The sequence below is a fragment of the Euleptes europaea genome, chromosome 4, assembly GCF_029931775.1.
Source record: "Euleptes europaea isolate rEulEur1 chromosome 4, rEulEur1.hap1, whole genome shotgun sequence".
Lineage (NCBI taxonomy): Eukaryota > Metazoa > Chordata > Lepidosauria > Squamata > Sphaerodactylidae > Euleptes > Euleptes europaea.
In genome coordinates this window covers 28,560,651-28,582,813 of record NC_079315.1, presented here as the reverse complement: position 1 = coordinate 28,582,813, position 22,163 = coordinate 28,560,651, and the positions used below count along the sequence as shown (strand labels likewise).

Below are 22,163 nucleotides of genomic sequence, written 5' to 3'. Positions count from 1 at the left end.
TGGAATTTCCTTTCGTTTTGAGGGCGAGGAAAGGATGGGCGAAATGACGGTTGTGTAAAAGAACCCTGAAAACGGTACGGGTGGGAAGGCTGGTTGGCTTGCCGGCCAAAGTAACGCCGCTTAAAGTCGGGCGCCTGAGGGGTAATCCCAAGGGACTTTGCATTTGTTTTATTCTTTTTCAAGCAATCCAGGAAGGTATCCGTTTGATTGCTGACTAAGGACGTCCCTTCAAACGGAAGGTCCTCGATACATGATCTAGTATCATAAGGGAGTGTAGGTAGTATCATAGGGGAGTGCAGCCAAGTGTGTCTGCGAATAACTTTGGCGGACGCAATGGCTTTACTGGACGAATCTGCCACATGGCGTGCCGCTGTGAGCTTCTGTCTTGCCAAAGACATGCCTTCTGATTGAATGGCTACTGCCGAAGGACACTGGTCATCAGGAAGGACGGAAATTTGAGGGGATACGTGATCCCAAAGGGAGTATTGATACCTGGCCATGACAGCAAGAAGTTGGAAATGCGGAGGCCTACCGCACTAGAAGTGTAAATTTTTCTAGCAAGGGTATCTAGTTTACGACCCTCTCTATCCTGCGGAGAGGAATGTGCTCCTGACCTATATTTACCAGGCAAGGCCTCCACTATGACGGAATTAGGTGGGGGGTGCTGATAAAGGAACTCTCCACCTTCCCTGCGAATCTTATAGAGATTCTCTACTCTTTTGGTGGACGAGGGGACTGAGGCAGGCTTAGCGCAGTTGGTATGGACCACTTCAAGAATGCTTTTTATCATGGGGAGGGCCACAGGGCCTACATCAGGGCTATGGAGGATATCCATAATATCATCTATCGGACTGGAATCCTCCGGTTTAAAATCAATTTTCAGAGCCTTTGCCATGCAGATTAGCTGTTCCGCGTATAAGCGAACATCTCCCGTAGGAGAAACCGGTTTAGAGTCCCCAACTGTGTCCTCGGGTGAGGGAACTGAAGCACGGGATTCCTCATCCTCATCCGAACCAGGAGAGAAGGAGGCGTCATACTCGGAATGATCAGTGTCCCTTGACATGGAAGGGAAGGAGACCTGGATAGAGGCTTGTGAAGCGGCGCTTGCCTTGGACGGACGGAATCTTTGGATCGGTCATCAGGATGGCGAGACGGCGTGTGTCGATGCCAACGAGAGCCTCCGAAAGGTGAACCTGAACGGGAGCGACGGTGACGACGACGGTCAACCGAAGAACCTGAGTAAACTGAGGGAGTCGGGTATTGGCGTCGAGAAACATCCCAGAGCCAATGGGAGGGAGACCGGCTCCTAGAGGAGGAACGGTGCCTCCGAATGACAGGCCTGCATGAACGAAGTGAACGGCTATGTCCGGTGATTAACTGCTTGGATGATGAACGATGAGTGTGAACATCTGGACCATGTGAGCGAAGTGATCAGCTGTGACCGGAGATTGACTGTTTGGATGAAGACCGGCAAGATTGGGAGCAGCGAGAAGTAGATCGGCGCCAACGATGAACGGATTGGCTTCGACGATACGATCGGCTCCGACGAGACGAACAGCTCCAATGCGAGGATCGGCTCTGACAACAGGATCAGCTGCGACGAGAAGAACGGCTGCGACGAGTAGATCGGCTGCGATGAGAGGACGACCGGCATCTGCAGGAGACGGATCGACTCCGACGGGCGGAACGTCGAGGATCGGCTCTGACGGGTAGGGCGGCGATGGCGCGAAGTAGACCGACGCCTACTGGCTCTGGACAAAGCCGAACTCCGAGAATGGCGTCGAGAAGTCGATCGACGCCGAGGCCATTGACCAGGTTCAAGATGGGACGAACCTTTCGGCGACTCTACTTGGGTCTTTTCGACTGACCATTGAGAGTCTCGTTGGGTGCTCACAGGAGGGGATGGCTGAACAGCACCTTCCTGGAGCTCTGCAGATTCTGCCTGAGGCCCGTTACCGTCAGGCTGTGGGGACTTTGTAAGCACCGGAAGCACATCTTTGTAGAGATGAAGGAGGTGCTGTTTGAACTCAGCCGAGTCTTCCTTGGCCCTGCTTGGACACGGAACCGAGGGGATAGCCAGGGAATGAGGAGGCGAATCCTTGATAGTAATGGGCTGCTGCGCAGCTACGTCGGAGGCGAGCGACGCCGAGGGATGAGACGACTTGACCTGAGATCGACGTCGAGATGTTGATGGTGATCGGCGTCGAAGAGACTTCGGCGAACGCGAAGGCGATCGGCGCCGAGGTGATCTGGAGCGGGAAGCATGGCGCGAAGAGCCGCGTCCGTGGCCATCTTGGCAATCCAGAGCAGTAAACTTTGCCGAACGAACAATGACCAAAGAGGGCTTCTTAGAAGGGCCACCCCTCTTAGATTTTTTTGTTGGGGGTCCCGCTTCGGACTGTGGCTTACCGGTCGAAGTACCAGGCTCAGCAGATTGACCCAGTGGACTGAGAGACTCTTTGTAGAGGTGAGAGAGCAGGCGAGTCGACCGAACCCTCAGGGCCTTGTTGGAGAGTTTGGAGTAACTTTTGCAAGTTGCAGGAATGTGGCCTTCTCCCAAACAAAGGAGACATTCAAGGTGAGGATCAGTCTTCGCCATCTTGGTACCACAAGAGATACATTTTTTGGAAAAGTGGAGCTTTCTTGGACTCCGTGGCTAGAGACGAAGCTAACACATTCTCTCTCCGTGGCGGCAGAAAGAGAACTGGAGGGAAGAGTGCTCCCTCCCCCTTGGGTCATGTGACCGATGGGCGGGGAGATTGCATGCCCCAAGGGGAGGGGGAGCACTCTCTCTAGATTTTGCTAGAAGCTGACAAATCTTATCCGTGGTTGGCCTGCACCTGCGCAGTCCCCAATGTGGGACTGCATAGAAGCCACGCAGATGAACATAACTTCTCTGAAAGCAGCTCCATGGGGCCATTTGAGATGCAAAAACAGCACGGTGGGGGTGGGGCTACAGCTGCTTCTCCTGGCACACTGTGCTCACAAACAGAAAAGACCAGCTGTACATCTGGGAGGCAAAAAACACCCTCTGCACATGTGATACAAAGTCCCTGTGCTATTTCCCAACAAACATGAGGACTTTGTAAAGAGTAGGTTGAACCTGTTGTGTACTATACACAGAGTACTGCAGCTACCTTCCGAAGGTTCCATCTCAGCTGAAGGCTGGGACACCTAGCACCAGAGACAAGTGTCCCTGCCCATCTTATTTTTTTCTACAAAGAGCAAATGAAATGAAAGTTATATGAAATGAAAGTTATATGAAAGACAATATGTGGGGCACTATTAGAGTGTAGGCTAATCCTGTCCCGCCTCTGGTAAACCTAATTCCTTGCCAGAAGCAGACCTGCCAGAACAGTCTATTAACTTTGCACTACACAACTTAATAGAAACTACTGGAATCAAGCCCACATCTTCATCTGCATACTCTGGGTATGACACTACAGTGTGATGCTAAAGCGTGACAAAAAGACAGAACCTAGAACTGGCTTAGAATATACATGGAATGCAAACTGTCATGCAATTACTTAATTCACTACCATCTTAATCATCTGTCATGCAGGGGGAAGGAAACCTAGTGCTATGCCCAAGACAATACAGTCCATTCAGAAAACTCTGACATCACCTTTGACAGGGGAGGGGCTGTGGCTCAGTGGAAGAGCCTCTGCTTTGCATGCAGAAGGTCCCCGGTTCAATCCCCAGCATCTCCAGCTAAGATGACAAGACAGTAGATGATGTGAAACACTTCAGCCTGAGACCCTGGAGAGCTGCTGCCAGTCTGAGTAGATAATACTGACCTTGATGGACTGATGGTCTGATTCAGTATAAGGTAGCTTCATGTTTGGGGAGGGGCCGTGGCTCAGTGGTAGAGCATCTGCTTGGCATGCAGAGAGTCCCAGGTTCAATCTCCGGCAACTCCAGTTAAAAGGACCAGGAAAGTAGGTGATGTGAAAGACCTCTACCTGAGACCCTGGAGAGCTGCTGCAGGCCTGAGTAGACAATACTGACTTTGATGGACCAAGGTAGAAGGCAGCTTCATGTGCTCATGTGTTCATGTGAGCCAAATTTGGCTCTCCCCTTAGAGACTAGGCCAAAGGCACATTCTGCAGGCTAAACGCTCCTTAATACCTTTTAACCATTTTATTGCATTCACAACTAGAATGAGTGGTTTTTTGTGGTGGGAGAGTCAGATCCAGGTTGATTGCAAGTGTGGAACTGGAAAGCGTTACCTTCATGTCTTCCTGGGTTAACCAGTATAGGAGCAAGGTTTTGACTATGTGGCAGAAAATGAAGGTTTAGGACATGGCTGGATTTTTAAGCTCAAGAAGTAAATAAGCAACCCAAAGTAAACTCACACATGGTAGAAATTAAATCCCTTGATTTATCATAAAATTTGGAAGGACAAAAATTCAAAACAAAACAACCAGGTGTCAATATCAGATATTCCTGGCATGTCAATAATATGCAACAGAAAATCCAGGGACCTTATAGGGCCATTTGCTTCTTCTGCTTTCCTCAGGGTGAACACTGGTGCAGAACCTTCAACTGATATGAATTCCACTTCTGGGGATCGTGGATCTAAAAGGTAAGACATATATTATTGTTGTTGTTGTTGCATTAGAACTTACTTTTAATGTGCAAAGGGCCTTATATGGTTTGGATCCTAAGCAGTGTGGCAAGAGCTGTGCTAGAGGACATAAAATTCCCTGCCTCCTTCTCACTGTAGCCTTCCGGATCTCTTCTTCTGGAGCAGTGGTTCCCAAAGTGGGCAGTACCACCCCCTGGGGAGCGGTGGGATTACCTAGCGGGGCACTAAGAGGCAAGGGGGCAGCAGGGGGGTGCTAGAGGTGGGCCCCTTCAATTGTGTTGTTGGATAGGGTAGGGGGCGCCTGGGTTGAGATTGTGAAACCAAGGGGGCGGTGGCCCGAAAAGTTTGGGAACCACTGTCTGGAGGAAGGCTTGCCCCGGAGAAAGGACCATTGTGTTGGAGGAAAGCTCTGCTATTAGTGACATGGAACCTTAGGATCCACATCATAAACTTTTACTTGCCCTGCTCTGCCCTATGTTAGTCATCTATGGTGCACTGAAGTCCTAAACAAAGATGGAAAACAAACTCTCTGCATGTCATCCAAAGCGTCCTTGCCCCGCTACCTGGAGGCAATCCTTTCATGCCAGAGGCCATCCGGCAGCTCTTTATAAGCCTATTTTATATTCATGTTCAAAGAAAATAAATAAAAGCACCATTCTAACTTATATGACTTTTCTCAGAGGTCACTTACAGAAGGGGAAAATATGTTTGGAAGCAGGCACAGCATCTAAAGAGATCTAAATGCATCAGACACATCCCAGTCACAACAGATTTCTTTCTTTTTTCCACATTAAGTACCATTCCAGAAATCCTTTCACATCTTTTAGGCCACTGTGTAATCAGTGCTTAAGGGCATAATACATGTTTTAAAAAGCCCTGATTTTTTTTGTGGGGGGAGAGATTTTTTTCAAAGCAAAAGCAGTGGGGAGGAGGCGGTTCAGCTGAGGACTGGCTATGTTTTCATGTGCGTGTGCTTAACCCTTCCCTCACACAAAACTGCCTTCGACCAGAACAAGTGTCATTTTAACAACAACAAAGTGGCTTTTTACAAAAAATGCACGTGGCCATGACTTACCATGGCTGCCCGTTGTGGCCAGCTGGGAGGCAGCTCCGTCCAAAAGAGGAGCTCTGTGGGGCGGGCGTTGCCTTCCTTGCCCCGCCGCATGGCTGGGCATTCCTGCCTGCCCCTTCCAACCTTGCAGCCTATCGCTGCGCTCAGGGTGGGCAGAGTGACAGGCTGGCGTCGGGGGTTGATGATGCAGGCGCTCCCTGTGTTGCTCCGCCTTCCTTCACCTATTTAAAGGCGGCGGCGCCTGGCCGCCGGCCTGTTCTGTGCCTTAGCCTAACGATATTTGCTTCACGAAAAGCTGGTGAGGCTCTCAATAGTTTAAGTACGGACTGAAGAGAGGAAACACAAGGAGGCTGTCCATACATTTGGATGCAAAATGAGCAGAATGTTTATTGATTTATTTACTGCATTTATAGTCCAGCTTTCTCACTAAACCACTAAATCAGTGGTTCTCGCTCCATGGCTTTGTGGGATGCACATAGCTTTTTCAAATGCCACCTGTGCCTCTTCTAATTTGGGGAAACAAACTCTTCGAGAGGACATCTGGGAGAATGAGGGAAGACAGGACAGTGAAAAGAAGACAAGAAGACAGGTGGAAAGAAAGTGGCTGGCATACACTAGTCACATGGCTCTTTTGGCTGATAGTGATTGTGAATGTGGCACTCCTAGCTGTGGACTGAGAGCCACTTCACCAAATCAAATGCAGCCTGCTAGGTTCTCTATACACATTGTACTGCCTGTCTGGGGCTGCAAAAATGGGGGGCCACAATATTATGGCTCACAGGCAGAAACTCAACTTGTCAAGTCACAAATGGTGCAGGCTTTCACTAGGGTGAATAATTTAGTAGACCACTACAAATGGCCAACATTGATACAGAGGAGAAGCATGGTCATAGGGTTCATATCACTCCAATCTTGGTCCTTCTACACTGGCTCCCAATTTGTTTCCAGGACCATTTAAAGCTGTTAGATGGTTTGAGACCAGTATACTTTAAGGAACACCTACTTCCACACGAACCTACCCAACTGCTACAGTTATTTTCTGAGGCCCTGCTTTGGGTACCCTGCTTTCTGAGGGTGGACAGGTAGCATTAGCAACCCAAGATAAGGCCTTCTCAATCATGGAGCCAAAATTATGGAATTACCTCCCCAGGGAGATCCATTTGTCTCCTTCTCTCACTGCCTTCTGCCAGCAGGTGAAGACTTTTTGTTTCGTCTGGTGTCCCCTCAATGACCCCTCCTCCCTGCCTCATGTTTTAATTTTCTGTCTACTACTTATTATGCTGTTTTAATTGTTAATTGTCTTGGTGGTCCTGATTGTGCAGAAGGCAGGATATAAACGTTGTAAATAAAATAAATGACAGCAGCGTCCTTGCCTACCTACCTTTGGAAAAGGAATTTTATTGTGGTTTGTAGTGACATAACATCTGGCAAGAATACAGACCATCAATTGAGGTTCTTTAGTGTTTTCACCTCATCTACTCCGCGAAGGAGGAAAAGTACTGTATTGGTTACGTTTTAAAGGAACAGCAAAAATCACTTCTCTGTTTCTTCCTAAGAAAAAACTGAGGATGCTGAAACAGTTTCTCAGCTGAAGTTCAACAGCTTCACCTAGTGGATGATTATAGATTGGGGAGGGGAATGTATAAATAGGCTCCCTCTGTGTTGCTACTAAGGTTAACATAAGGGCATATTCAGCTAGCACACTTTTTCCTCAGTGAATGTGAAATATGCGCGAGTTTTTCACGTTTCGGGAATTTTGTTTGTTATGTGATCCTAGCGCATAGCGTGCCATGGCTTGGATCCTATGCAGCATGAAAGGAGTTCTACTGTGTAAGGGCTGACCCCCTCCCCTGCTTTCTGTCCTGTCCTCCCCCCCCCCATAATTGTGCCCCATTAGATCAGTGGACGTTCAGGAACATTGTGGGGGTTAAACTGTGTTGTGGCCTGTAGTGAAAGGGGGCAAAATTGACAATAACAGCTCTTCCTCCTATTCCGTGAACAGAAGTACCTACTGCAATCAGAAAGGGTGCTTAAGATCAAAGTCAATGTTTTGCATCCTTTTTCTTATCGCTTTGTCTCCAACCAGCGTGGTGTAGTGGTTAAGAGTGGTGGTTTGGAGAAGTGGACTCTGATCTGGAGAACCAGGTTTGATTCCCCACTCCTCCACATGAGCGGTGGAGCTAATCGGTGAACTGGATTTGTTTCCTCACTCCTACACGTGAAGCCAGCTGGGTGACCTTGGGCTAGTCACAGCTCTCTTAGACCTATCTCAGCCCCACCTACCTTACATGGTGTCTATTGTGGGGAGGGGAAGGTGATTGCAAGCCGGTTTGATTCTTCCTTAAGTGGTAGAGAAACTCGGCATATAAAAACCAACTCTTCTTCTTCCTTCACCTCCTTTCAATTTCATTGGGGTTTGCAGCAGATTCTCAGAGCACTCGCTGTCCTTTTGTTTGTAATGTCAACTGAACTTTAAAGTACCTAGACCTTTACATGTTTTACCTAGCTGGTCAGCACAACCCATATTGGGCAGATCATTTTATGATGCTGCAGAGAATCAGTGTAATCTGCAGATGAATCAACAGAAGGGATACTTGATTAATATGGGGGGGGGCAATTCTGGTCAATAAGGGCAAATTTTAACAGGCCCGTCCCCACACTTGTTTTTTTTAGAGGCTGTTTTGAATTTGGTCAGTGTGTTGCTTTGACAGGGTATAAAAAGAAAAATACAGATGGCTATTTTTCTTTAATACATTGTAAATTTTCTCAGGTTATTTCAATGTAATTGATTGGGGAAAGGCTGTGACTCAGTGGTAGAGCCTCTGTTTTGCATGCAGAAGGTCCCAGGTTCAATCCCCGGCATCTCCAGTTAAAGGGACTAGGCAAGGAGGTGATGTGAAAGACCTGCCTGGGACCCTGGAGAGCTGCTGCAGGACTGAGTAGACAATACTGACTTTGATGGACCAAGGGTCTGATTCAGTATAAGGCAGCTTCATGTGTTCATGTGATTAATACATGAAAATGTAGACAATTCTTGGCAATTTTTTGTTGTGATTACTGGTGTTTTTTATTTAAAACCTATACTGCCCAGATAAGAAAATCAGGTATGCTTACAATCCAAACAGAGCAACTGAAGGAGGGAAGGGGCTGAAAGGGAATAGGAGCTGACGTGACCCCTGCACCAGTATTAGTGTCACTTGTGTCGGCTAAACTGGCACTAACGCTGGTGCAGGGCCACTTACACCATCTCCAGGGAGTAACACGGAAGTGGAAGCCACAGGCGCTGGTGCAGCCTCACTGGCAGCATTTCCCTGGTGCAGGGACTCACACCGGCACCAAAGGGGGCATTCCAGGGGGCGGAGCTGACTTTAGTCAGCTCCCTAAGCCCTTTCACCCCAAGAACGCCCATTTTTGCCAGCGTGAAGTTATGCCAGCAAAAATGGTGGTGTGGCCCCGTGGAACTCTATGAGCTGTTCTACGGGGCTTGTGGAGGGGGATTTTATTTTCAGTTTGCTGCGCCCGGCTTGGTGCGCTCAAAGTCTTCTAATTCAAAGTGCAAAAGACTCTGGCCATTTTTGCATGGTCAATTTTGATGCTCGCTCAAAGCTCTTTTTTAAAATGCTACTTTAAAAATGCCTATTCACGGTCCCAACGCAAAAGGAGAAATTCCATCCCCCCGCCTGCTCCTTTGTTCCTGTTTGCATAGCAATTAGCATGTGCATAGCTAACGTGCCTCTGTTGTTTTGCATAGTTCCTTGAGGGGGGTTCTTCGCGGCAAACACCAAAGGTGGCGTTAAATGGGCTCTTTACTATTGCAAAGCAGGTATGCGCCGGCTTCGCAGTCACTTCCAGAATGATGGTTCAGCATGCAAAATTCAAAAAAAATATGAGGGGCAATTCAGCCTGGAACACGCTGCTAATTACTATGCAAAAATGGCCTCTGTTGACCTTTGCACATGCACAAAGCTTGCACACAGCACAGGTTGATTTTCTCCCTGTACGTGCTCTGTGCGTGCACCAGAATGAGGTGACAGAAGTGATTGAAGCATTTAAGACTCCGGCAGCAAATGCCTTTTCTGATTGTTACTCCAAATAAAAACTCCCTGCATAAAGAAAACTAACACATCAGGGAGGAAAGGTTCTTCTCGCTTCTTACCCTGTTCCTTGCACTGATCCAGCCCAGATGACAGAAGTAAACAGGGGAGTCACTGCATCTATAGGTGTTACGTGTAAGTCATGGCAGCTACTGAACTGCAGTATAAGTGACTTGCCTAAGGCCACTCCATAAATCAGGGCAAGTATTTGACTCAAACCTAAATTCAGTGTTACCTCTAATTTCACTACATAAGAACTATAAATGGCTGTACTGCAATAGTATTCATTCTTATTCTGTGTTTTGCCAGTTTGCTTTTACAGTGGCAGGGTGATGTATTTAAGTTTCCCACCAATAAACTATCATTTGTGGTTATTATGTGATCCAGAAGGGAGGGGCTTCTTAAAGGACTTCAGTAATAACGGCAAAGAAAGGTAAATCACTTCAATTGCTTCTTACACCCTGACCTTTTGCTCTGTTATACAATGAAAGACAGGAAACAAGAAACAGAGAAATGGCTTACCAGTTATTGGGGTTGTTATGTAGACTGTGACATTATGATCCAAATTTGCTGTGGAAATGTTAACAGTATAATTGCTGCCTGGTCGTAAATTAAGGCACAGTGCTGGAGTCTCCGAATTGTTGACAAAATTAAGAGTCATAGAATGAAGGAATTCCTTCTGATACCAGCGTAGACCTCGAGCATGAAGCTGTAATAAAGCACGCACAAGGCTGTGATTTCAATTTCTGATGGTTTCACACATATTCACTAATAGAATCTCTTAATTGAACAAATATTTTGGGGGAGAAAAAAAGCAATGTACTTAACTTTTACTATATTTGCATACAAATGGAAGCCCTTGCTTCTAAGGCTGAATTAATAAATGCAGCAGAATGAAATGGGAAAGAGGTGGTAAAATGGATTGTACCACTTCAGGTTACAGGAGGGGGAATACTGCTTCCAATGCTCTTCCACATAAAACGTTATCTGCAAACAAAAAACTAACAAGTTCAGGGACAAGGTTCTAGTTCTGACAAATGCAAGCTGTATTTGTCTTGTATTTGTAGGTTGACTGGCATAGAGGAGCATTCATAAATGTGATATTCCCTTTATCCCCAGGGTACAAAATGGTATAGTCCATTCTACCACTTCAGGACTCTATAGTAGCTTATTTCTACCTCATTCTCCTGCATATGTAGACCAGGCCTCACAGCCTACATTGAGCCAAGTTCTGAGAGAAAGTCAGTTGTGTAGTTATAGCCCAGTTTTTATTTCCCTACATCATGTCCAGATGATGCAGATCTGTTTTGGGGTGAGGGGTGATACCAATTAGGACCCTCTCAATCATTAAAAACCTTTTTGTATGTTTCTCCAAGCCCTGTGTTATGAACATGACGGCCATACCTATTAGATATATGATGCTTACAATCTATATGCTGTCTTAAAAGACTCTTATCGAGTATTTTTGTCTGCACTAGTTAGCATGTTTCTAAACAAATCAATTCAGTTGCCTACATAAGCAGATTATGTTGACATATTACAGATGGAAGCAGAATGAGTTGAAGCCAGTCTGACAAAGATATTTTTGCCCTTCTTGTGTACACATATGGGGTTGGATCCAACTGGTTTTTCCACTGGTGAAGGGGGAGTCCCTTTCATCCCACAAAACGGCTATGCTGGGGACACTGCATGGTCAAAAGCCAACTGGGACAGGGGCTGTAATAAGGAGAACTGGGGAAGACAGAGCGAAAAAGCTGGCAGGATCGAACTTGTTGGATTTTTTCCTCCCACTATCTCATCTGGTCAAACGGGTTTTTGAAACATTATACCAGATGCAAAAATGGGATGAACAGAGACATCACAGGCACCCATACCTCTCTCCTATTACCTTCAACAGTCGAAAACAAACAGGTTGATTCCAGTACTTTCCATGCACTCTAAAAAGGCACTCTCACTTACCACATAGGTTTCCTCAGATCGTGTTCTTCCTGATTTCCTCTGCCATTTAATACAGGTGACATTAAATGTGGAGATGTTTCCAAATACAACTGCTTTTTCTAGGGGGAAATAGGACAGAGTGGAAAAAAAGACACTGGAGCAAAATAATCACAGACTGTGTTATCAATATCATTTAATGAGAGAATGCTGTTAACTGAAAAGAATTATACAACACTAATAAATATAAAGCAGACATTGTCAGCTGCCAAATAATTGCCTGGTTAGTTCATATCAACATGTGAAATTCAGCCCTACCACCAAGCTTCTTGGCTCCCTTCAGGCTGCTCACAAAGCTGTAGAATTCCTGTTGGGATCTAGTCTCAGGACTAAGATTGTGCCTTTTTCTGTTCACTTCCTTCCTGCCAAAAGGCACAGTGCCTGCTCCATCTTCCATGTCTTTACCATACATTATTCCCCCAGGGGCTTCCCTTTAGAGCCACATTCTAAAGATGTAGAAATCAGAGCCAGGGAATGGAAAAATTCAGAAACAAAACACTTTTTTTTTTGTTCTCCCCACCCAATTTTTCCCACTGGAAATTATAGAGAACTTGAAAGTAATTCCTGAGTTCCTTCTCTTTTTCCTCACAGAAAATGTTTTCCAAACTGTGTAAATTAAGATTATGTGACAATCTAGAACTGATCTCTTTCGCCTGAAAAGCAGTTGTAATTCCAGGTGATCTCCAGCCTCCACCTGGAGGTTGACAACCCTATTTCCCATGGAGGAAATGGCTGCTTTGGAGGGTAGAGTCTATGGCATTATACCCCACTGAGGTCCCTCCCCTCCCCAAACCGCACCCTCCCCAGGCTCTATCCCCCCCAAATCTCCAGGTATTTCCTAACCTGGAGTTGACAACCCTATCCCCATCCCAACCAACCAACCAACCTTTATCTGCTCCTCTGTCGTCAGTTTTCCCTCTCCCCACTCCCACCCCAGCACCCTCTGCCTAGCAAAACTGCGGCCCAGTTGTGTGGTGCCGACTAGTGGGCATGGTAGGAAACCCTGAAGGACTTGTGATGTGGCACCTCACTTTCCCCTGTATCCCCATCCCCACACTATTTCCTCTTTCTGCCCTCCTGGCAACCCCCATATCTTCTCTGCCTCATTCCCTCGTATTCAGCCATTCACCAACCTACCTTTTATCTGACAGTCTCCCATCTCCAGCTATATTTATTATTTATTTACTTCATTCATAACCAGGCTCACCCAGCAGAAGGTGGGGCCAGCAGTCAGCCCTAGGCAAAGCCTCTGGATACTAGTGCCAGGAAGCAATATAAGGAGAAGGCTTTGGCCTCTATGCCATTGTTAGACCTCCAGAGGAACTGGGTGGCCACTGTGTGAGACAGGATGCTGGACGGGATGGACCACTCTGCTGCTCTTCAATTTTATTACACTTAACAAGCAGGGAGCCCACAAGGGTCACAAGGATTTGCCAGGGAGGAATGTCACCCCCTCACTATTTTCTCTTTCCCTTTCCTGAAAGCCCCTGTAGTTCCTCCCTTTTTTCCTGCTCTCTTTCCCACCCAGCAGTCAACCTACCTTTATCTGCCCCCCTGTCTTTGGGTTTCCCTCCTTCCCTCCCCCTGGCAGCCTCTTCCTGGGAAAACTCTGCGTGCTTCCAGACACTGGGATTCAGTATTCTGTGTTCCCAGAACCAGAAATACTCAATTTAAATTACCTAAATTATTAGTCATTCATGGTGACAATTTCCAGAAGTACAGAACCTACCAGCTACTGGATTTAGTAATGAGAACCTAGAAACGAAATTGTCGGATTCCGCTTCGATTTTTATACTGTAGTTTGTGTGTGGATGAAATGGCAAACACATCTTTACAGCCTCCTCAGCTGTGGTTAGGTTAATCTTCAATTCATTGGCATGTTTTTCAAGTGCACTCCCTAGCACCCTCATAGTAAGCTGTAAACAAAATAAAAAGGAAGTCAACTCTCAGTACTAAGAGTTCATGGCAAAGCTACAATACAATCTAAACAGCCTATTTCCTTTTCCCTAGGACTAGTTTTTGCAAGAACTAAGAAAGAATTTATACCAGTCTCAAAAAACTGCAGCTCCTATAATTCTTAGAAGGAACACTTATAGTTAAAGGCATATAAGTCTACACAGGTTTATGGTTGAATACACTCTCAGAATAATTTGAGATGGTTTAAATCTGCACTAGCGAGGCATCTGCCTAGATTACGGCTGCCAGCTCCTGGTTGGGAAATCCCTGGAGGTGAAGCCTGGCAAAAGTAAGGGGGGGGGGGCCTCAGCAGGGTACAATTCCATAGAGTCCTCCAAAGCAGCCTATTTCTTCAGGAGAACTGACCCATGTCATCCGGAGATCAGTTGTGATTCTGAGAGGTCTCCAGGCCTCATCTGGAGGTTGGCAACCCTACCTGAACTGGTCTCCTGAGACCTGCCCCCAGACTAATTAGAAAGCAGAAGCCTATCTTCTGAACATACGAAGTAAACAAAGACCACTACATTTACTGCAAAGGTCCCTAACCTGGCTTTGTTTTGTGCCATTTTTAAGAAACTTTGGGCATTCAAGCCAAGTGGCTTTAGAGACCTCTTTTATTTGGCAGCATTTTACAAATAATATCTTATACGTATAGCATGCCCACTCTACACCCCAGGTCTTACTCACTCGGTAAGTTTCGTTCACACCTTCACTTCCACGATGCCTCTTCCACGTCAAACAAGAATTGTTTACTGCAAAATCAATAAATGCCTGCATTTCTGCAACAAAACAAAAACCAAAATTTTTCCCCCAAACAATTCATGGCCCATTATGCTTTTAGCCACCTGGTGCTCTGAAAGAGGAGGGTTGGTTCCTTCTTGTTGTTCAGTATCCCCTGTCACATGATCGGACATCATGTACATATTATTTTTATAGGCAGAGAGAAACTAATGCTTCAAAAAATGTGGCAGATGATTAAATAGTTAAGAGGATGATTTCTTGAATACTGAATACTGAATATTCTTGAAAGCCACCTTCGCAGGTATCAAAAATAATCAAGATCAGATTTATTTTATTGTTCAACAAAGGTCATCACAAGTAAATCAATTCAAGGAAGATAAATTAACAAAATTTTACAAAGCAAACACAGGAAATGCTTAACTTTAAAGCACTTCTGTGTTATGTGTATTTGGTGAAATTAATGAGGAATCTTGCACACAGAAGCTATGTGTATTACCCCTGCCCATACAGGGATCTGCAGTGAGGCAAATCACTGTACCTTTGGGCTCGTACATCTATGAACTCATCAAGCTGCCTAATACTTACCGTACTCAGTTCTTTGGTCAATCAAGGTTCGTGTTGTCTACTCTTACCTGGGGGCGGCTCTCTAGGGTTTCACATCACCTACTACCCAATCCTTTGAACTGGTGGTTCCAGGGACTGAACCTGAGACCTTCTGCATGCAAAGCAGATGCTCCACCACTGAGCCATGATGGCCCCTAGTTCCTAGCCTTTTTCACTTCTGTTAGCCTATCTTGATTTCAGACATCACCATTACATTCTCCTCATGCAGGCTGTTATTGAAGAAGGCCACCGGGTGCCACTGTTGGTCTGTTCAAAACTTTGAGCTAAAAAACTGTTTTGGAAAAGGAAACTTTCAAAGATCCCTGAAAGGCCAATAGGGAGAGGGCAGCTGAGCTGAAACAAAAAAACTACAGACGGTAAAGAGCTGAGAACAGTATGTGGAGGAGCGGTAGGATACCAGTACAGCTTAAAAAATACCGTATGATGGTGCACAAGGATACACAAGGAACATGAGTTGTTGCAACATGGATAGATACAGGAGACCTATAGGGTACAAGCCTAGAAATTCATCTGACCTAAAAAAAAACTCCCCCCAAACAAACATCTTCATTTTTCACTGGCCTGATAGCTTATTTCTGCATTTAGTTTAGGCCCATCCCAGCCAACCCATTATTTATAACATGCCATAAAGAGCTTTTAATTGTAATTCCACATTTGTCTAAAATGCACCTGCAGAATCTTTTTTTTTTTTTTTTAATCGTTAAACAAGCTGAAAATTTACCCAGGAGGGCACCACTTCCTTCTGCAAGCATTTTCTTCTCTCTTCTTTGGGAAAAGGCATGCTTGTTTTGTTACTTATATAAATGTGGTGGTGGTGGAAAGCGATGCCAAGTCGCAGCCGACTTATGGCGACCCTGTCACATTTTCAAGGCAAGAGACTAACAAAGGTGGTTTGCCGTTGCCTTCCTCTGCATAGCAACCCTGCTATTCCTTGGCAGTCTCCCATCCAATTACTAACCTGGGCTGACCATGCTTAGCTTCCAAGATCTGACAAGAATGGGCTAGCCTGAGCCATCCAGGTCAGGGCTAAGCAACTGTACATGATCTTATATATTTGTTTCCAGATCTGCATAATCTGTGACCCACCATTCCCAAAGCAGCCCCACCAGCCATGAACCATGGCTTGCTACAGTGCCTGGCAATGCATGATGATACCCCTATTATTGCAGGGCTGGACAAGCAAGAAATTTAGCCCCTGTGACCACCATATCTGACTGCTAGGCTGTGCCTGCCTTAGTGTGCCACAAATTATGCAGGGCTTAAGGTTTGCACTCTGAATTTATTATGAATACATGCTGCGGACTTAAGGATGGAGACTTCCAAGATTGTTCTTTGATAGAGGGCATCAGTCTTGTACCTTTAACACTGCTACCATACGCTGAAAGAACCTTTTCATATATGTATTGCGGGGTATACTTACTCCAAATTCAAATACATCTTGGAGTAGCCAAGGGGGCAAAAATGTGTGTGGTGGCAGAAGACATTGTGTTTCACAGTAACCAAATACCGAGAGCTGGAAAATACACTTTCACATGAGGCAGAAAATAACTACATTCATAACATTTACTGTACAGTTTATTTGTAGCCGGGAGGGTTTTAGTACCCCAAGAACATATTTCTCTGTAGTGAGGTCAATTTTTTTTCAGATTATCAGGTGAGGCAGAATCTCTCCAGAGGACTTTAAAAAGCTGTTTTCTAAGGAAAAGGCTCATGTGGCACTTTTTAAAACTCTAAATATGATTTATGGGTCAAAATAAGCAACCCCAAAAGTCAAAATCAGTAAATTTCTGGGTTCGTTTGTACTTACAGTACATTTTTGTTTGCAGAATGAAAACTGTGGGTAGAAGTGGCTGTACTCTGGGGCACTGTGCAGGTGACAATGTCCTAAAAGACAAAGCTATAGAGCAGACTTTCCCTAAAAAAGTGCAAACAGAATAGAAACTCACCCCCCCCCCAGTGTTGGCAGTAGGGTTTCAACAGTTGCACCAAAGGGAGAATTTCAACAGGTGCCTCTTTTCCTTCCTCTGAAGCACTGCTACAGAAGGAGTACTATTTACTGGAGTTACTCCTTCTATTTTCAGCTATTAAAGTCAGAACAGCCCAGTCTAGATACCTAGAAAAAGCAGCTTAAACCTGCCAGCCACCTCCCCTTCAAAATATACCAGTAATTCTCTCACAGAAACAGTTCAGTGGAAAGTTAACGCAAGATGAAACAAGGACTGAGCTAATGATTTACTTTCTTTGGTCTAGAAATCCAACAGGAAGCTATCAGGCCAAAATAATTAAAGTGCTAAACCTGACTGCCAAAGGCAGTCCCAAAGGAGTCCCAATGGTGACACTGTTCAAAAGAAAGAAAGAAAAATCATGGTGTGAGATAAAGTAAGTGTGAACTAAACTTTAAAATGTGGCATGGCTTTCTACGCAGCAGGAGGAAGCCCTTTCTCTGTGAAAGTTTATATTTCAAGCTAGAAATCTTAAAATTATTAACTTATACTGTAAACATACACACACACACAAAGCTGAACAATCAAGCTGGATAAAAATCTAGACAATCATTTATTACAGTGGAGCTAAATCTCTTTGATCAAAGAAACAAGGTTCTCTGAAGGCAGGCATCCAACCTGTGGCTTTCGCCAAGCAATTAAATACGTTATCAGATAACTTGAATTTGAATGAGATCAGTCCAAAAGGCTTCTCTTCTTTTCACGGTACATAAGTTCTCTCTTCACTGGATGTGGGTGGCCTTATTATCTCATCACATCTGTTGCTAGTGACATGCAATGCAATCCTATGTATTACTGTGCAAGCTTATGCACATCGACAAAACTCAGTGGGCTTATTTCTTGAATACGCATACATAGGACTGGCCTATATGTCTTCCAAAATTAAATTATTGCATGTAAACAGTTTCTGATTTAAACAGTAAGATCGTAAAGAGCAATGGTAAAGCTTTCTTCATCTCAGGTCATGAACTGGCCTCTTCTTTCTGAGCCTTCTTGGAGAATGCCAAGAGAAAACCTGCATTCCTCTCTCGTGGTCTGTAACGTAGCTGCATGCAGGCCAACACTGCTTCACACATATGCGGGAGGATCAACATATGCTCTCTAGTCCATTTAGAAATCTGCACAAAGCAACATGCAGGGGATCCAGGTGGAGCCATGCTGCAGGGAAGAATCTTATCTGCCATTGGTCTGTGAGCTCCAGGCTGAGAGTGCAGCTGGAGTCAAGGTTGAGTAGCTCAGAGGTTTGTTATGACGGCCTGCGCCCCGGCACGATCCCAATCTGTCATGGGAACCAGGCTCAGCCTGGTATCCAACGGTGCCTTTCTGATGTATATGTTTCAACCTGCCCGCTTCCCCCCACTTGAGTCTGCATACCTTTTCCTGTAAGTTGCTGCTATACACCTTATGCTTCCCAAATAAACTGCTTCTTAGACGACTCTGTCTGGATGTTCTGTTGTTTGGGATTTGACAGGTGGACTCAGACCTTACAATAGGACTCAAGGCCTTTTCACTTTCTTTATTTTAGTTTCTTTTTTTTATTTCCAAGGAATGTGGTTCTTGCCTCATTCCTAAAGTGCATGGCAACAGCACCTGGGTCCACTGGTTCCTCGTCGGGAGAGGACCACCGGGGGGGGGGGTCAACCGAAGGCCTCCACCGCTCGAGAAATCCTTTGACAGCTCCTGCAAGAGGAGACTGAGGATCGAATCTGGAGTGCCCAGAGGGAGATCGACCAGCTCTGGCGTGAGGAAAGGAGGAAAGCCACCAGGTCCTACCTTTTAAACCCATTCCGTCACTTCAATAATGGTACCGCTGGGGGTGTGCTGGAGGAGCAGACCCTGCTCACCCAAGAAGGGACTTCCTTACTAACACAGTGGGTCGCGCACACCGTGACTCTTGAGGATTTATTGGACAGTCCTTTTTTACGGGCCGCTATGGCTGAAGGCTCCGGAGGCAACCGCTTTCAATTCGAGGCGAGTAACGCTGCTGCCAAAATTGTGTTATGCATCATGGAACTACCAGTCGGCTTCGGAAGCCCAAATCCAAGAACTGTTGTTGTTAGATTTTGGGTCCGCTGCGACAGACGTGGCGCGGAAAATAATGCCGCTGCTTACCAACCTGGAAGAGGTGAAACTGTTTCTAACTCCCCTGTTGGAGCAACTTCTCTGAGACACCACCGCGGCTCAGGTGGCGGAATTGGGAGCGGCCGTGGCCAAAGCCGAGGCCTGGACGGCGGAGTTGGTCGCGGCCCAGGCATCCGAAACTGCTACAACCAAAGCAGAAGCCCTCGGAGCACGATCCAAGGATACTGGACAGCTGGGCTCGGGACCAGGATCGGGAGAGGAGGACTTCACGCTTTCGCTCTCTTCTGATCAGTCTTTTATGGCTCTCCCAAGACACGTAGCTCGTTGTCAACGAGCTACCGTACACTATGCCCTGACCCAAGATATCTGTGAATACCCGGGCGAGGGGGATTCGGACAGAGAGGATAGTGAAGACTGGAATGCTCCTTTCGATGTCTCTCAGGGGTGGTACGGTGGAGAAGCAACTGAAGATTGGAATGCCCAGTTCGGCATTTCCCAGAGCCGGCGCGGAGGTGGACCGACAGATGAAGTTTCTCATTTGCGCTTCCAGAACCGAGAACTACAGCAACAGATGGCCCAAATGCAAGAGCGAATGGATGCTCTATGCCGCAAATGGAGACAGGGGCAACAATCCCCGGTGAGATTGCCGCTGCTGCCGCCGCAGCCCGGCATTCCTCCTCAAGTCCCGTCACAAGAGCCGCTGCAAGCACCGCCACAAGTCCCACTGGGATGGCCGGGGGGATTCTCTCCGCATTGGCAGTACCCGCCGCCCCATCCGCATGCATCCTTAAAAGACTTACGAGTGACTTTTAACACTCTGCGGAAGCCCTACCCTATTTTTTGCATCAGGTAGACAGCTTCATGAGAGAGCAAAGGCAGTGGTTCCCCACTGAGGACAGCTGGGTGCGATACGTGACCTCCCTATTACAGGGAGAGGTGGCAGATTGGATAATCCAACAGTTTGATTCACGGGCCAGATCCATACGAACCATGAATGACTTCATGTGGGCCCTGAGAAGGCGGTTCGAGGCTAAGGTAGCCATCCTTCAGTTGCGCCAAGGCACCAAGTCTGTCCGAGAATACGCCGGGGAATTTCAACGTCTGGCCAGCAGAGTTACTGACTGGGGTGAAGCTACTCAAGTGCAATACTTTCGTGAAGGATTGCACCCTGAAGTTCTATACTGGGCTTACATCCAACGAGATCTGCCTAACCTCGAGGAATGGGTCCTGCTTGTGGAGGAGGTGGAAAGCCGCCGGCAATCCCTCGCTCTCTCCAGGCGCAGAGCAAAAAAAACAGGTCCACGGTAAGACCATGCCGCCCCACCTCCACGGAGACCAACCGCTCCTGTTTCGGACCGGGTCAAACGTTTCCGAAAGGGAGCATGTCTCATTTGCGGTAAGATGGGTCATTTCGCTGCAACTTGCTCCGCACGTTCCGCTCGTCCCAACCTGGACCTGCAAGCAGAAGGACATCCCTGGAGCGGTGGGGAGAGCCGTCGCAAAAGCACTATGCCAAGCGGGCGCAAACCACCCGTCGCCCTCCACATGAACGACGAGGTTGCTCGTAAAGAATCGCCAGCGCTCCTTCCTACCCCGTCGGGGGCTCAGATTACAAATGAAGGCCCATCTGGGCAGCGGATTACAATCACCTCTAGTCCCGCCGACACAGATACATCGGAAGAAGAAGACGGGACCTGGGGATCCTTAGCAGCCTTGAACCTCGTTCCCGCCCAGGAGCAGACAAAAAACGAGCAGCGTCTGCAGTGAATGGAGCGCCACTGCAGACCAAAGTGACTGCACCCCCCACAGCTCCGCTAATGGTGAGAGAAGTGGAAGACACTATGTTTCTTGATGTAATATTGCAACATTATAAGGGGGGTCCCCAAGTAGCGGTTAAGGCTCTAGTAGATTCTGGATGTGCTCATACCCTAATCAGTGAGGACACTTTTAAAACCCTAAACATAAAAGCGTTTTACCGCAGCCCCTCCGATTTGCCCAGATGGATGGGAGTGACTTCAAAGGGGCCCCAGTTAACAGGCAAACGGGCATAGTCGTCATGGGAGTGGGGGACCATTGGGAACAGATCCGCTTCACTATAGTGCCCGGCATCCGCTTTCCAGTAGTCCTGGGAATAAATTGGCTTCGGAGGCATAGCCCCATAATCGACTGGGCAGCCCAAACACTTGAATTCGTCCAACCGCAATGTGAACAGCACCAAAAAGAGGTAGCCATCCTAGGTTCTGCCTTGACGGCAGGAGATGCTGATCCGCAATTGCCTCCCGAATATCAAGATTTTGCAGATGTTTTCGATGTCAAAGAGTGTGATGTACTACCCCCCCCCCACGCCACAGACTGTGCTATTGAAGTGGAGGGGGGAAACATTTAAGAGTAAGATTTATCCTATGCATCCCAAAGAAAAGGCAGTATTGAAAGATTTTATTGACAAGAATCTGGCATGGGGCTTCATCCGCCCCTCCACAGCCCCCCACTGCGCTCCTGCCTTCTTCGTGTGTAAAAAGAAGGTGACTTAAGACTGTGTATAGACTTTCGCAAACTTAACGCAGTCACCCAGACTAATGCCTACCCCATTCCCCTCATTCCAGATCTCCTAGCCAGCTAAAGGAAGGACGCATTTTCACCAAATTGGACTTGGTTGAAGCGTATTATCGCATACGGATTTGAGAGGGGGATGAACCATTGACTCCTTTTTCCAGTTGCTTTGGGATGTTTGAGTACCTTGTAATGCCCTTTGGATTAAAAGGGGCCCCGGGGGTCTTCATGCAAATGATTAATAAGATTCTCCATTATTTGTTGTTTAGAGGGGTGGTAGTTTACTTAGACGACATCCTCATCTACTCCAAGAGTTTGGATGAGCACATCACCCTGGTCAGAGAAGTTCTGCAACAGCTCAGAGAGAACCACCTCTATGCTAAGGTTTTCAAGTGTGAATTCCATAAAAGGGAGCTAACCTTTCTAGGCTATAGAATTTCACACCAAGGAATAACCAT

At 46.6% G+C, this 22,163-nt stretch overlaps 1 protein-coding gene across 1 annotated transcript in view; it reads right to left on the bottom strand.

Moving 5' to 3' along the window:
• Window positions 1-22,163, bottom strand: part of SUSD1 (sushi domain containing 1) — an 83,137-nt gene that overhangs the window by 24,563 nt on the left and 36,411 nt on the right. The window contains exons 11-15 of the mRNA XM_056848957.1: window positions 14,393-14,484; window positions 13,479-13,665; window positions 11,714-11,811; window positions 10,277-10,463; window positions 4,485-4,578 (exon numbers count right to left, since the gene is read on the bottom strand). Coding sequence (XP_056704935.1) covers window positions 4,485-4,578; window positions 10,277-10,463; window positions 11,714-11,811; window positions 13,479-13,665; window positions 14,393-14,484 — 658 coding nt within the window. The remainder of the gene's footprint in view (window positions 1-4,484; window positions 4,579-10,276; window positions 10,464-11,713; window positions 11,812-13,478; window positions 13,666-14,392; window positions 14,485-22,163) is intronic.